Genomic DNA, 14,797 nt, shown 5'->3' on the forward strand with positions numbered 1-14,797 from the left:
ATCCAAAGCCCAAATCACCTAATCACTGACACGCCTACCATGGCCGGTCAGTGCTAAGGATCATCACTGATGCATGTACTGCGACATGTCTGTGATGAGGGGCCAGTGTCATTCAGACCTGCAGTAGTGGTTTCATGCTCGATGTTGGCTTTGTTACACTTGTGCCACTCGCTTGAATGTAGTTTCATTTCTTTTGAGCTGGTCGTTTGAGGATTTCTCACCACTTTGCATCTTTTTAGACGTTTGTACTTTTATTGAAAAGGGGGCGGAAGCCTATTTCAAGAATAAGGGGTCAAGTACACGCGCAATTGCCTATATTATTGCTAATTACATGATACCGGTTTAAATGTTTACTCAACCATTAGGGGGGCCAGACTCCTGCTCGCCCACCTTTGCTTCTCCACCGTCGATCTGGTGATAGCGGTATTCATGTGTTGTTCTTTTCTTGGATGCCTCGTCATTGAAGCACTTCTTCCATAGTCGGGGGTGATGTCATCAATGGCAACCGATGTTAATGTTTGCAGCTTCATGCTTGAGTTTGCTTCAACATGACTTTCGGAGATCATGTTTTCTCCTTTTCTTGTTTGTTTGCTTTGGTGTTGGCTATGCGCATCTTAGTCTTGCAGAGACCTGGTGTATAATACTTGTATCTTCTCGATGCGACTTATAAATTAATAATATCCACCATTTATGAGGGGAAAAAACCCCGAAAATGGCAGGCCATACAAGCATTCAACCCAAGCTAAGGTCCAACGTAAAAGAAAAAGAAAGGCCCAACATAGGGAGTAGCCCATCCAGCCCGCCTGGCTCTCTCCCAGTCTATCCCCAAGCCCAATTCGGCAATGCCACTGCTCAGCGAGTCGCCGACCAAAATTGGGCATTTCCACATCTGGCGCAACCCTCCGGCGGCGGCGCGGCGGCGTAGGCATCCGGCGCGGCGTCGTGCCTCCGTTTCCACATCTTAGCCACAGGTCGCAGCAGGCGAGCAGCGCGGCTTCATGTGGCCTGTTTATTGAAGATTGTTGAAGAAAGAATACTCGGTAATTTATTCCGGCTTCCTGTTTCATGAGATTTGTTCGCAGTGGATTCACGAATTATTGAAGAATAAGGGTTTCATGTGGCCTGTATCGCTATGTTCTTTGGGCTATCTCAGATCCCCGTGAGGATTAATCGGATTGTTTGTGACAATAGCAGATTATAATATGTTCTTGTTAGTTACATGCTTTTTTTTTAGATCCAGTTGCTTAATTAACTGAATCCAGTTTAGTTCCCTGCTATTTACATTGCCTATTCTTATTCTCTAGTTCCCACAGTACTAATCTCGTAGAATTAATCTTTAACACAGGTAGTCTTGTACTCCATCCGTCCCCAAAAAAAAAGTGTCGCAGACTAAGTTGTACTAAGTCTGCGACACTTATTTTGGGATGGAGTACTTGGTATGGCCACACATAATCTTTTCCTCTGCTATCAATGTTGGAACTAAAATGCTAAAAAGCACGGATACGGGGACACGAGATACAACCTTTTCCAAAAACAGCCCATCGAGGACACGGCAAGTATATATAAAAATAAATAAATATATGCCATGTAATATAAAGTTAAAGACAAAAAAATAACGAGAAAGAGGTCAGAATGGAGAATACTGCCCCATTTGTTGTCTGTTGTCTCCTATTTCAAGTGCTTGATTGATCATCCAGACCTGATCCAGGTCAATTGTCATTGCAACTTGCAAAACACATCACCAGGTGGTTGTCCTCCTTCACTCTCACGGTCTCACCCACAGATGATTGGCTACCTGCGGTAGCGCCACTCCCAGATGTTGTTTCCTAACATGAACCACCAATCAACAGTTCAGAACAACATGAGGAAGCAACAAGCAAGCAGCATCACAGGAACAGCATGGCGAAGCAACAAGGAAGCAGCAGCAGCAAGGGCATTGGGAACAGGGGAAGCAAGCAGCAGCAACTCAACGAAAAATGGATTCAGATAGATGAACGAGGTCGAGGTTACCTGCTCCAGCTTGGTTGCCGTTGGGAGGAGAGGCTTCTGCACTTGGGAGACGGCGGCAAATCCATATGGCGGTGGCGGTGGCGACTCCAGGAGATGGCGGCGGCGAGTCCAGCATCTGGGAAACCCTATATTTTGTGGCGTCAACCAGTCCAGGAGGTTTCCTAGCTTTGTTGCGGCTGTGAATGCGACCTGCAAAGAAAAGGGCTTTCCTATCGGGCCGAAGCGTAGTTTGGCCGACCGAGTCCCCCACGTGACCCCTGCGTGTCCCTGCCGTGTCCTCCCTTTTTTTCTTTTTCTTTTTAATTCGTAAATCGGGAAATACGGCGGGATACCGAGCGTGTCCCCTTGTCCGGCCGTATCAGAGCACGGGGATTTGGCAACTTCTGCCGCGTCCATGCTTTGTAGCTAAAATGACAAAACTGCCAAATCCGCACTTTCAGCTTGCAGCATGATCGCACACGTATTCAAAAAAAGAAACCCCTTTCCAGTTTGCAGCATGGGAAATGGTTGCTATTCAAGATCACAAATTAGGGTATTGTAACACATGCCAAATGATAATCAAGCTTTTGAGCTTACCAGTGCAGTAGTCAAGTTCAGTTCTGTTCATAGAAACATACCGGACTTGCTTCCCTAAACTGCCATCTCTCGTTGTTTTTTCTACGAACGAGCAACTTACTTGGTGCGCCATTTAATTTCAGCATGTGTTGTATTTTTAGTGATATGTGGTAGACTGCACGCTAATATAGGCTCCCTGTATTCTGGAAATGTTAGGACAGTTTAATCCGGATTCTGAAGCAATGAGTACCTGTAAAAAAGCCAGGGCGAAATCTACATCTGTTGTGAGTTCAGACAGACTGAGCAGTCTACCTCCAGAGATAAAGGGCGACATCCTCTCCCGTCTGAATGTAGAAGAAGCGGTTAGGACTAGCACCTTATCAAGTACTTGGAGGGATGCATGGACTAATATGCCAAAAATATTTCTGCGCGATGGAAATTTTGCAAGAACCAAGTTCGTCACATTAGTCGATATGGTGCTATCACTCCACAAGGGAACTGTAGAGAAGTTTGATATTTCAGGTAGCAAAACTTACCATGACGAGTTCAGCAGATGGATGCTCATGCTTTCTAGGAGATCACCAAGATCAATTATAATCGAGTTGAACTCAGGGCCAGGGTACGAGATTCCCTCATGTCTATTTTCTATGGGCGATTTGGAGCTTCTGCACCTGCAAAACTGCATCATCAGCTTGCCCCGGGTATTCCAAGGTTTCAAGAGATTAACTCGCCTCAGCCTGAAAAATTTCTCGTCTACAGACATGGACATCCAAAATCTGGTCTCGTTCTGCCGCGTACTGATTTATTTGGAACTAGCTTCTTTTGAGGGCATCAACCATCTAACCGTTCAAGCTCCTAAACTGAAACTTCTTTATGTTGTTGGGGATGTTGAAGACATTAATTTCGATGCCCCTAATTTGGAGGTGGCCGCTCTCTTTCTTGATCAGAAAGCTATAGCACATCATTCTGATCCAACTGCGCTTCAAAAGGAAAGCTATGCCAAGCAGTTAGTGGGAAGCCTAAGTGACATCAAAACCCTTGCAATTACCGGCTTTTTACTGAGGGTGAGCTATTATTAGCTCTAGCATTACTATGGCTTTCTTTTGGCTCTTGACTAATCTGTATTGACACTTCCTTTTTCTTTTTCTGTTCATGTTGTAGTATCTATCAAAAGGTTGCATACTCACAAAGCTCCCTGCCGTGTTTGCTCGCCTGGAGAGTATTTATCTTGCGATATGCTTTGGGGACCAGCGGCAATTCTTGGCCGCTTGTTCATTGTTTCAGAATGCCCCTAACTTAAAGAAGCTTGACTTGTGGGTACGTATGCCTCCAGTAAATCTTCTCCCTTCCTCAGTCATTCAATCCATGTTCATTCTTATATTTATGGCATCTAATTAATGAGTTGTGAAAAAAAATGCAGAGTCAATCTTTGAGCACATGGGATCAGGATCAGGCGAGCATTCCAGAGCTTACCATGCAAGTGCAATTGGATCATCTCGTAACAGCCAGTGTGAAAGGTTTCAGGGGTGTGGACTGTGAAGTTGGTTTCGTGGAGAAGCTACTGAACTGGGCACCGGCTCTGGAAGAAGTGAAGATAGAATGGCAGTGCAAAACAGAGTGCAGCATGGTTCTTGCCAAGCTATTAGCTCTGCCGAGGGTGTCTCCCAGGGCCAAGGTCATTGTTACATTTTGATAAGCATGCATCCCTACAGTCTACAGAGCATCCCCCATCACTTGCCGGTTTAATTTGCAGCCAACTAGAACTGTTTCATCTTTCTTGATGCCAAGACTAGATGATGGTTATATATGTGTGCATTGACGCAAATCATCAGGCAGAGGGAGTACTTAATGTGCCAGTATTAGCAAGTGTTATCCTTTGTTGAGCCGGGGACACAAGCCGCTGTTGCCCGTGCTCAACCGTGTCAGCTCAGCCCGTCCTGTTGTTCTGCGTAAAGTAAATTCCTGATTCCAGAAAATCTAAGAAATAATGAAATATATAATACACCTTCATCTTGTATCAACAAGAATGAAGATGTGAATCAAAGGCATGTAACTGTACCTTCCGCATGTGTGACATATGCTGCCTGAATCAGTGTACTTTCTGGAAATCAAAGCATTTATCAGACTGGTTTCAGATTGGAATGAGTGTTCAATGCGTCTTACATCTCCTATTTTATTTGTTGTTAATATTAGTGAAATATTTCTATATCACTGTCACCTTTAATATTCAGCTATTGTGTGCTTCAGTATTATTCACTGGTTGTCAGGTATTAATCAAATCTCTGGATTACATTTCCAAATATTTATGAGTATATAAATGAAACACAGCCGTATGTTCATCTACTTTCAGATATATGGAAACGTAGTACAAATATGAGCACCCTTGAAGGACTGAATGAGTTTCACTCGAGGCTCCAGAGGGAAAATTAGTAAGTTGCTGTCTTGTGTTATTAAAAGTAAATACCACATCCAAACAAACAAACCCTAGGACGAGTCCTTACAGTAAATATACCATTTTCGCTAGTGTTTTAAGCACCATGTCATTATCTTTGTCCTCCTCCACATTCTCCTGACATGTTGCCTCCTCATATTTGCCGGCGTTGTTCCACACAATAGAATCATCAGTTGCGTCATCATCTTCGTCATTGCTTCACACATCGCAATCGTCATTAGCTACCTCCTCATCCTCGTCATCACTCCACACAATGGAATCGTCATCGCCCATTGAATGTTGAATGATGCGCTTGATATTGGTGACTATAGGTACCCCATTGCCATCAAACTCCGAGGGAGATGACGTCGTGATTCCATACACTATGTCTCCAAGAAATGCAATGTCCACGATGCATGTGAAGGTCGTACTATATAGCTAAAGCAGCGAAACACCTTTTCCCGGACGGACAAAAATGATGGGGTAGTTCACATTGTTGGTCATGAATATTGCAAGACCATCTGGAGTCGACCGTACGAGCACCTTACGAATCTCAAACCACTCTAGTGCATTCCGGATGACGACAACAATCTCAGGGAGTGGCACAGTCAAGATTACCGCAGTTCTTTGCTTTGAGTCGAAAATGTTTATGGTGACATTTATGATTTAACTTTGATGTTTTACATCATGTGCTTATAAAGTCCTATAGCAGCTCTCGGTGTATCATCTATGTCACGCCTGCAGATGATATATCCACAGCGGACTGAAAGTGTAGTTCACTTAACTGCAGTTAACTTTTTTTTTTGAGGGAAACTTAACTGCAGTTAACTGAACCGCAACGAGTGAGTTGTGTGCGTGTTGGGCCAAAGGCCATGTAATGTGTGTTGGGCCCAAGGCCAGGTTCGGTAGCCCAAGTGGGATGCTACATATTGTACGGCGACCAGACTGAGGCTGCGAATGAATTGCCAACTAGTCTCCCCTTTCCCCTTGTCCAAGCTCGCTCTCACCTAACCTGTTGCTCCTCGCCTATCTTCCTCCTTGATCTTGATCCCCTCCTCCCCAGGCCATGACAATTCGGTAATTAGAGCCTAGAAATTTTTCTCCACCACTCACCACTGCCGCTAATTAGACCTGATGCGCCATATTTGTATTTTCTTGATGCGACTTACTATAAATTAATAAAATCCATCCTTTATGAAAAAAAACGAAAATGGCAGGCCATTCAAGCATTCAGCCCAAGGTAAGGACAAACGTAAAAGAAAAAGGAAGGCCCAACATAAGGAGTAGCCCATCTAGACCGCCTGGTTCTATCCTAATTCCTCAAGCCCAATTCGGGAATACAAGTGCTCAGCGAGTCGCCGACCAAATCGCCGTTTCCACAGCTGGCGCAACCCTCCGGCGGCGCCGGCATCCGGCGTGCCGTCGTGCCTCCGTTCCGCGCCCCTCGGCGCTCCGGATTGGCGACAGGCCGCAGCAGCCGAGCGGCGTGGCCTCCGTTGATTATTGAAGAAGGAACACTCCGCCGTAAGTTATTTTGGCTTCCTAGGTGAGATTTGTTCGCGGTGAATTCACGAGTTATTGAAGAAGCGGCATCATGAATTCATGTGGCCTGCAGCGCTAAGTTCTTTGGGCTATCAGATTGCCCCGTGAGGATTGATGAGATTGTTCTGGTTAATCTTAATTCTGTTCACATGCTTTTTTCAGATTCAGCTGCTTAACTGAATCCAGTTTAGTTCCCTGCTATTTACATTGCCTTTTCTTATTATTCTCTAGCTCCTACAGTATACTAATCTTATATGTTTAATCTTTTCCATGGGTAGTGTTGTACTCTCCCTGTCCTGTAATATAAGATGTTATCTCATAGAATTAATCTTTTCCATTGGTAGTCTTGTACTCTCTCTGTCCCGTAGTATAAGATTTTATCACATTCAATATGTGAGTACTAGGAAAAATACCTTTTCAATTGCAACGGGTGAAAAAAACACTCATATGCATCTAGCCCGTAATACATAAACGATGAAGCATTTGGTGGTTAGTTAAGACCTGACATGTGAAGGAAAAGAAGCAAACGAAGTAAGCATAGAAACATATCAATTATTTGGGATTCACTTTGGCAGGGAGCCTGGCACGTCGCGAATTGTATGTTCCCTGTTTAATTAGCCAAAGTGGCCGATTTAGTTTAAATCTCTTCTCGTACCGTAGGTGTAGAGCCGCACCCGATTTATTACTCGGTAGAGACGTCGAGTTCCATTCCATTACATATTTCTCTCGCCTTCCTTCCGTGTTTCTCTTTCCAGTCGCCTGGAATTCACTCTCGCCACCAATTTATTCTTTGGAGAGGCCAGGTTCCATTCCTTATTTCTCTTTCACATGACTAATTGATGATTGACCATCGGATTTATTCGCCACTGATTTATTCTGTGGATAGGCAAGAAACCTTCCTTATTACCTCGATTTATCCGGAGGCAAGAAACCTTCCTTGGTTATTTCTGGAATTTATTCCTCACCCTTCGCTAATTATTCCGCAGACAGCTTCCTGTTACCCACAAAACTTAAAGGTGTATATAAATTGTAAGGATTCGATGCAAGGGGCCGAGGTGGGACTAATTTTTGGTTGATTTCAATGTTTAAGATATCTATAATTGGTAACATATCGGTCGGGGGCCGAGAAGGGATTAACTGGCGAATCATCCATTTAACGAAATATATCGGTAACCCATTTATCGGTTAGGGGGAACTAGGGTCATATCTATATATACTTAGGCAGATAGGATACATAGCAACATGCATTGTACTGAAATGTCTAAATATGGAATCATATGCTACATGCAAGGGCCATATCTATATATACTCAGGGAAGGGAGGACTCCATTGCCTGAGCTGCTTGTTGAGGGGTAACTTGCTGTTGCTCGGGTAGGGGATAGATCCAAATACTGCTGACGGAGGGTCAGGGCGGAGGGGGAGAGGGGGCTGCTGGTGGAGGGGACACCACCGGCAGATGCTGACTGGAGAGGGGCGGCGGCTCCTCCTCCAGGAGGGCGAGGGAGCAATAGATCGGGCAGGAGGGAGGAGTGGCCTAAACCTAATGTTGTGGCATCTATGAAAAACTGAAAACTAGGGCGTTAAAGGGAGGGAACGGGTCAGATTTGGGACAAAATATGCCGCCCAGATAATCGGCCTGGCTGATAATTCTGCCTGACAACTGATAAATCGGCTTGTCAGAATGATTAACTGGGACTCCGAATTAATGGACTGAATAGGCCTTTCGTATCAGAGGGGTCCGAATAGTAGTTAACTTCTCATATCGTTAGTTAATCGGCCGATATTTGTAACAATGGTTGATTTATCACAACATGCTAGCTAATTTATCAGATGGGAGGCCAATGAGCGGTTGCGTGCATGGGCCGGCCATGAAAGCCCTAGTGCGTGTGAAGGGCGCAGGAAGCAATGAAAACATAGCCCGACTTAATATGATCTATTAAACATTGTTTTTTCACGTAACATGGGCTGGTTGAGTTGGCTAATCGGTCATTTTCTGCCAACCTGAGTTCGAGTTCGTGTGGCAGGCACGAACCGTTCATTTATTTTTTGACGAACCGTTATTTTATTGCGGGTAGATTGTACTAAAGGTCATTCCATTCCATTCCATATTCTCTCTTTTCCTTCTGTATTTCTCTTTCACATGGCTAATTGATGATTGACCACCGGATTTATTCACCACTGATTTATTCTGTGGATAGGCAAGAAACCTTCCTTCCTTAGTACCCAGATTAATCTGGTGGCAAGAAACCTTCCTTCCTTATTTCTGCAATTCATTCCTCACCCTTTGGTAATTGAGTCCGGAGACAACTTCCTGTTACCCACCAAACTTAAAGGCATATATAAATTGTGGGACTAATTTTTTTAATATTTTATCATAACACGTTGGCTGATTTATCGGATGGAAGGCCCATGAGCGGTTGCGTGCGTGGGCCGGTCCAGGCCATGCAAGCCTATGTGCATGTGAAGGACGTAGGAAGCAATGGAAATATAGCCCGGTAATATGATCTATTAAGCATTGTTTTTTTCACGTAGCATGGGCTGGTTAAATTGGTTAATCTGCCAAGTCGTGCTCTTTTTCTGCCAACCCGAGTTCGAGTCCGTACGCAGGCACGAACCGTTTTTCTATTTTTTCTGACGAACCATTTTTTTACTCCGGGTAGATTGTACTAAAAGTCGTTGCATTCCATTCCATATCTCTCTTTCCAGTAGCGCCGGAATTCACTCTCGCCACTAATTTATTATGTGGAGAGGCCAGTTTCCATTCCTTATTTCTCTTTCACATGGCTAATTGATGATTGACCACCGGATTTATTCTGTGGATAGGCAAGAAACCTTGCTTCCTTATTTCTGGAATCATTCCTCACCCTTCGCTAATTAATTCCGGAGAGAGCTTCCTGTTACCCACAAAACTTAAAGGCGTATATACATTGTAAGGATTCGATGCAAGGGGCTAAGGTGGGACTAACTTTGGGTTGATTTATCATAACATGTTGGCTGATTTATCGGATGGAAGGCCCATGAGCGTGGGCCGGTCCAGGCCATGCAAGCTCCCGTGCGTGTAAAGGTCGCATGAAGCAATGGAAACATAACCCGATTTAATATGATCTAAACATTGTTTTTTCACATAACACGGGCTGCTTGAGTTGGCTAATCGGTCAAGTTGTGCTCCTTTTCTGCCAACCAGAGTTCGAGTCTGTGGGCAGGCGTGAACCGTTCATTGTTTTTTATGAAATAGTTTTTTTACTACGGGTAGATTGTACTAAAAGTCAAGGGTGTTTCTGTAAAATGTCACGATGGACCAAGAATACATATTCCCTTTATTAGTAGAGAATTTATTTATTAGTAAAAAAAATATAGATAAAGGATGTAATAACATCACGTAATCATGGCTTTATAGTTAATGTTTAAACTACAATGACAAAACTGCTAAATCCACACTTTCAGTTTGGAGCATGATGGATTGATGGCACATGTATATTCAACAAAAGAAACCCCTTTCCAACTTGCAGCATGGGAAATGGTTGCTATTCAAGATCACAAATTAGGGTATTGTAACGCATGTCAAATGATAATCAAGCTTTTGAGCTTACCAACGCGGTAGTCAGGTTCAGTTCTGTTTATAGAAACATACCGGACTTGCTTCCCTTTACTGCCATCTCTCGGTTGTTCCTTTTTTTTCTATGAACAAGCAACTTACTTAGTGCAGCATTTAATTTTGCATGTGTTGTACTTTTAGTGTTATGTGGTAGACTGCACGCTAATTTAGGCTCCCTGTATTCTGGAAATAATAGGACAGTTTAATATGGATTCTGAAGCAATGAGTACCTGTAAAAAGGCCATGGTGGAATCTACATCTGTTGTGAGTTCAGACAGACTGAGCAGTTTGCCTCCAGAGATAAAGGGCGACATCCTCTCCCGTTTGAATGTCGAAGAAGCGGTTAGGACTAGCACCTTGTCAAGTACTTGGAGGGATGCATGGACTAATATGCCAAAACTAATTCTGCGTGATGGAAATTTTGCAAAACACAAGTTCGTCACATTAGTCGATATGGTGCTATCACTCCACAACGGAACTGTAGAGAAGTTCGAGATTTCAGGTAGCAAGACTTACCATGACGAGTTCGGCAGGTGGATGCTCATGCTTTCTAGGAGATCACCAAGATCAGTTAGAATCGAGTTGAACTCTGGGCCAGGGTATAGGATTCCCTCATGTCTATTTTCTATCGGCGATTTGAAGCTTCTCTACCTGCAAAACTGCATCATCAGCTTGCCCCGGGTATTCCAAGGTTTCAAGAGATTAACTCACCTCAACCTGATAAAGTTCTCCTCCACAGACTTGGACATCCAAAATCTGGTCTCGTTTTGCCCCGTACTGAATTATTTGAAACTATCTTATTTTGAGGGCATCAACCATCTAAACGTTCAAGCTCCTAAACTGAAACATATTTATGTTGTCGGGGACTTTAAAGACATTATTTTTGATGCCCCCAATTTGGAGGGGGCCATTCTCTTTCCTTATCACAAAGGTAAAGCATATCCTTTGGATCCAATTGCGCTTCACAAGGAAAGCTATGTCAAGCAGTTATTGGGAAGCCTAAGTGACATCAAAAGCCTTGCAATTAGCGGCTTTTTACTGATGGTGAGATATTATTACCTCCAGCTTTACTATGGCCTTCTTTTGGCTCCTGACTAATCAGTGTTGCCATTTCCTTTTTCTTCTCTTTGTTCATGTTGCAGTATCTATCAAATGGTTTAATACTTACGAACCTCCCTGCCGTGTTTACTCGCCTAGAGAGTATTTATCTTGCAATATGCTTTGGGGACGAGCGGCAACTCTTGGCCGCTTGTTCATTGTTTCAGAATGCCCCTAACTTAAAGAAGCTTGACATATGGGTATGTATGCCTCCAGTAAATCCTCTCCCTCGCTCAGTCATCCAATCAATGTTCATTCTTGTTTTTATGGCACCTAATGAGTTGTGGAAAAAAAATGCAGAGGCCCTCTTCGAGCTCATGGGTTCAGGATCAGGTTCAAGATCAGGTTCATGATCAGGCGAGCATTCCAGAGCTTACCATGCAAGTACAATTGGATCATCTTGTAACAGCCAGTGTGAAAGGTTTCAGGGGTGTGGACTGCGAAGTCGATTTCGTGGCAAAGCTACTGAACTGGGCACCGGCTCTGGAAGAAGTGCAGATAGAATGGAAGGGCAAAACAGAGTGCAGCATGGTTCTTGCCAAGCTATTAGCTCTGCCGAGGGTGTCTCCCAGGGCCAAGGTCATTGTGACATTTTGATAAGCATGCATCCCTACAGTCTACAGAGCGCCCACCATCACTTGCCGGTTTAATTTGCAGCCAACTAGAACTGTTTCATCTTTCTTTATGCCAAGACTAGATGATGGCTATATATGTGTGCATTTGACTCAAATCATCAGGCCGCTATTAGCAAGTGTTATATATATGGTTACATAATGATTTGACTCAAATCATTATGCCAAGACTAGATGATGGTTATATATATGTGTACTTAATGTGCTATTAGCAGGTGTTTTCCTTTATTGAGCTGGGGACACACAAGCCGCTCTGGCCCTTCCTCAACTGCGTCAGTTCAGCTCTTCCTGCTTTGTCCCTTTGATATGCGTGTCGTAAATTCCTGCTTCTAGCAAATATATCTTTCCATAAGAAGTAATCAAATATATGATGACACCGTCATCTTGTATCAACCAGAATGAAGATGTGAATCAAAGGCATGAAACTGTACCTTCTGCAAGTGTAGACATATGAAGCCTGAGGTCATGAGATCGAAGCAGCTCATGCCTGAATCAGTCTACTTTTTGGAAATCAAAGCATTTATCAGATTGGTTTCAGATTTGAATGAGTCTTTCCTTACATCTCCTATTTTATTTTTGGTTGATAAGTGAAATATTCCTTCCTATATCATTGTCGCCTTTAATATTCATCTATTGTTTGCTTCAGTATTATTCCCTGGTTTTCAGGTATTAATTAAATCTCACTCTTGGAATGCCTGGATTATGTTTCTATATGTTCATGAGTATATAAATAGGAGCACCCTTGAAGGACTGAACGAGCTTCCCTCGAGGTCCAGAGGGAAAATTCGTAACATGCTATCTTGTGTTATGAAAAAAATACCATATCGAAACAAACAAACAAACCCTAGGACGAGTCATTAGAGTAAATATACCATTTTCGCTAGTGGTTTAAGCACCATGTCATTATCCTTGTCCTTCTCCACATTCTCCTGACTAGTCGCCTCATATTTGTCGTCGTTGTTCCACACAATGGAATCATCAGTTGCCTCGTCATCTTTGTCATCACTCACATTGAAATCATCAATAGCTGCCTCCTCATCCTCGTCATCACCCATTGAATGTTGAATGATGCGCTTGTTATTGGTGACTATAGGTACCCCATTGCCATCAAAGTCACCTCCAAGGCAGACGACGTCCCGATTCCATACACTATCTCTCCAAGGAATGCAATGTCCACCATACACTATATACCTGAAGCAACCAAACACCCTTTCCCCGGATGGACAAAAATGATGGGGTAGTTCACATTGTTGGTCATGAAGATGGCAAGGCCATCCGGAGTCGACCGCACAAGCACCTTACGAATCTCAAACCACTCTAGGGCATTCCCGATGATGGCGTCAACCTCAGGAAGTGGCACGGTCGTTCTGAAGATTACCACACCCCTTGGCTTGGAGTCGACCGTAAATGTTTACGGTCACATTTATGATTTAACTTTGATGTTTTACATCATGTGCTTATGAAGTCCTGTAGCAGCACACGGGGCATCATCTAGTATACCTAAGAGAGTCATCTCACTACTTCCAATTTGTCTCCACATGTGTGCTTCCACATCATCAAAATTAAAGTGGCTGTTAGATTTACTAGCTCTATCCACCACCACCCGTCCAATATATGCATGAGAGTCCTACACCAGGGGTGGCTTCTCCAAGAGGAACCCGGCGGTTCACCTAGCGGTTAGCCTCTCAGGCCCACCAAGAAGATAAGGACAGGAGGAGGGCGCAAGGCGACCTATAGGTGGTCCGAGGACCGTCGTGGACTCCAAGCTAAGAGGGCGGCTGGAGTAGATCGCATCAGCCTCATGTAAATCCTAGCTCCCACCGTCCATATAAAGGGAAGCTAGAGGACCTTAAACGCATCTACTCTCCTGTAGGATAACTCTCTGTAGCAATCCCATCTACACCATTATAAATATATGTATGTGTGTCTATATGAGTGTATGCATCTGTATAGTGATTCTATAATAGAGGGAGTAACTATCACCCTTTGTCCCCACAAAAAAGAATCACCAAAATTGTGTGGCGTGCTACCTAACTCTTATCATTGTCAATGGGTTGAATGGTTCTGCGTTCATTAAGTCTCTACATGGTCGTGGTGGCGGTCCTATTTCACTACTACGATTAGAATAGCATTGGCCGTCAAACCATATCATCACTGACGCGCGAGCTGCCTGTCAGTGCCTCGGGTCAGTGATAACTTGGCAGTTACAAATGGGCCAGTAGGCCTGTGAGTGATATCAAACGCATCACCAATGCCACCTTGTCTGTGATAATAATTCCATTATCCGTTTATTGCCTAAGCTTTACTTATGTTTGTTTCACAGCCAGGCAAATGAATTTGACGAAACAACAAAACAGAATATGCACTCATCGATATTGCACAATAACTTTACTTTTCATAAGATAGAGACATATAATTGGGTTTTAAAGAGTTCATGTACATTGAACATACTTCATACACAATATATGAAATATTCTTGTATAACCCAGGAAGATAAGTCTAGTGTGATGTCCTAGTACTATATCGTCCCGAGTAGTCCACCCATCTTGTATCACCATTTCGCGTCAGTACATCTCCATATAAGTCTTTTGTGATGTGCACAAAATATGCACATTAGAGGAGGTGCATGATGGAGAAAATGAAACTTTGTCTTTGTGTGCTGTACACCCAAAATATAATCTGTTCCAAAACAGATTCACGAGCAAGTTATGACTTAGAATAATAACTTATGAGTGTGATTGTACTAAATGAAGATTACTTATAACAATTATACCTTCGAAGTTGGTCGAGTGGTAACCGGAGTGTTGAAGGAGACACTAGAAGTCTTAAAGGCAAACTTAATCTCTAGAGTAGCAAGTGTCACTCCTGATACTTCTCCCCAGCAATTTTTTGTGCAGTGTGGTGGTGTCCTAGACTCGGGGGGTTCCTATACCA

General features: G+C 43.5%; 2 protein-coding genes across 3 annotated transcripts; both read left to right on the plus strand.

The window, feature by feature from the left end:
* The first annotated feature begins 830 nt into the window (after positions 1-830).
* Positions 831-4,703, plus strand: LOC123072740 (F-box/FBD/LRR-repeat protein At1g13570). Of its 2 annotated transcripts, none has more exons than XM_044496367.1 (4): positions 831-1,040; positions 2,787-3,629; positions 3,727-3,882; positions 3,986-4,703. In XM_044496367.1, exons 2-4 carry the CDS (start codon positions 2,808-2,810, stop codon positions 4,256-4,258), a joined length of 1,251 nt encoding a protein of 416 aa, XP_044352302.1. In that variant the 5' UTR covers positions 831-1,040; positions 2,787-2,807; the 3' UTR covers positions 4,259-4,703. The 2 variants fall into 2 exon arrangements, with proteins under 2 accessions (XP_044352302.1, XP_044352303.1); XM_044496368.1 differs by having other exon boundaries at positions 838-1,040; positions 2,782-3,629.
* Positions 4,704-6,336: 1,633 nt separating this feature from the next.
* Positions 6,337-12,049, plus strand: LOC123072742 (F-box/FBD/LRR-repeat protein At1g13570). The gene is made up of 4 exons (XM_044496369.1): positions 6,337-6,520; positions 10,330-11,177; positions 11,276-11,431; positions 11,532-12,049. The coding sequence occupies exons 2-4, from the start codon at positions 10,341-10,343 to the stop codon at positions 11,826-11,828; spliced, it is 1,290 nt and encodes a 429-aa protein (XP_044352304.1). The 5' UTR covers positions 6,337-6,520; positions 10,330-10,340; the 3' UTR covers positions 11,829-12,049.
* The last annotated feature ends 2,748 nt before the right edge of the window (positions 12,050-14,797 follow it).

The sequence above is a fragment of the Triticum aestivum genome, chromosome 3B (assembly GCF_018294505.1).
Source record: "Triticum aestivum cultivar Chinese Spring chromosome 3B, IWGSC CS RefSeq v2.1, whole genome shotgun sequence".
Classification (NCBI taxonomy): Eukaryota; Viridiplantae; Streptophyta; class Magnoliopsida; order Poales; family Poaceae; genus Triticum; species Triticum aestivum.

Excerpts from the sequence above, each read along its gene's own strand:
- LOC123072740 (XM_044496367.1), top strand. The coding sequence starts at position 2,808 with ATGAGTACCTGTAAAAAAGCCAGGGCGAAATCTACATCTGTTGTGAGT. Across the intron at positions 3,630-3,726 it reads TTACCGGCTTTTTACTGAGG|TATCTATCAAAAGGTTGCAT; the intron begins GTGAGCTATTAT and ends TTCATGTTGTAG. Across the intron at positions 3,883-3,985 it reads TAAAGAAGCTTGACTTGTGG|AGTCAATCTTTGAGCACATG; the intron begins GTACGTATGCCT and ends AAAAAAATGCAG.
- LOC123072742 (XM_044496369.1), top strand. The coding sequence starts at position 10,341 with ATGGATTCTGAAGCAATGAGTACCTGTAAAAAGGCCATGGTGGAATCT. Across the intron at positions 11,178-11,275 it reads TTAGCGGCTTTTTACTGATG|TATCTATCAAATGGTTTAAT; the intron begins GTGAGATATTAT and ends TTCATGTTGCAG. Across the intron at positions 11,432-11,531 it reads TAAAGAAGCTTGACATATGG|AGGCCCTCTTCGAGCTCATG; the intron begins GTATGTATGCCT and ends AAAAAAATGCAG.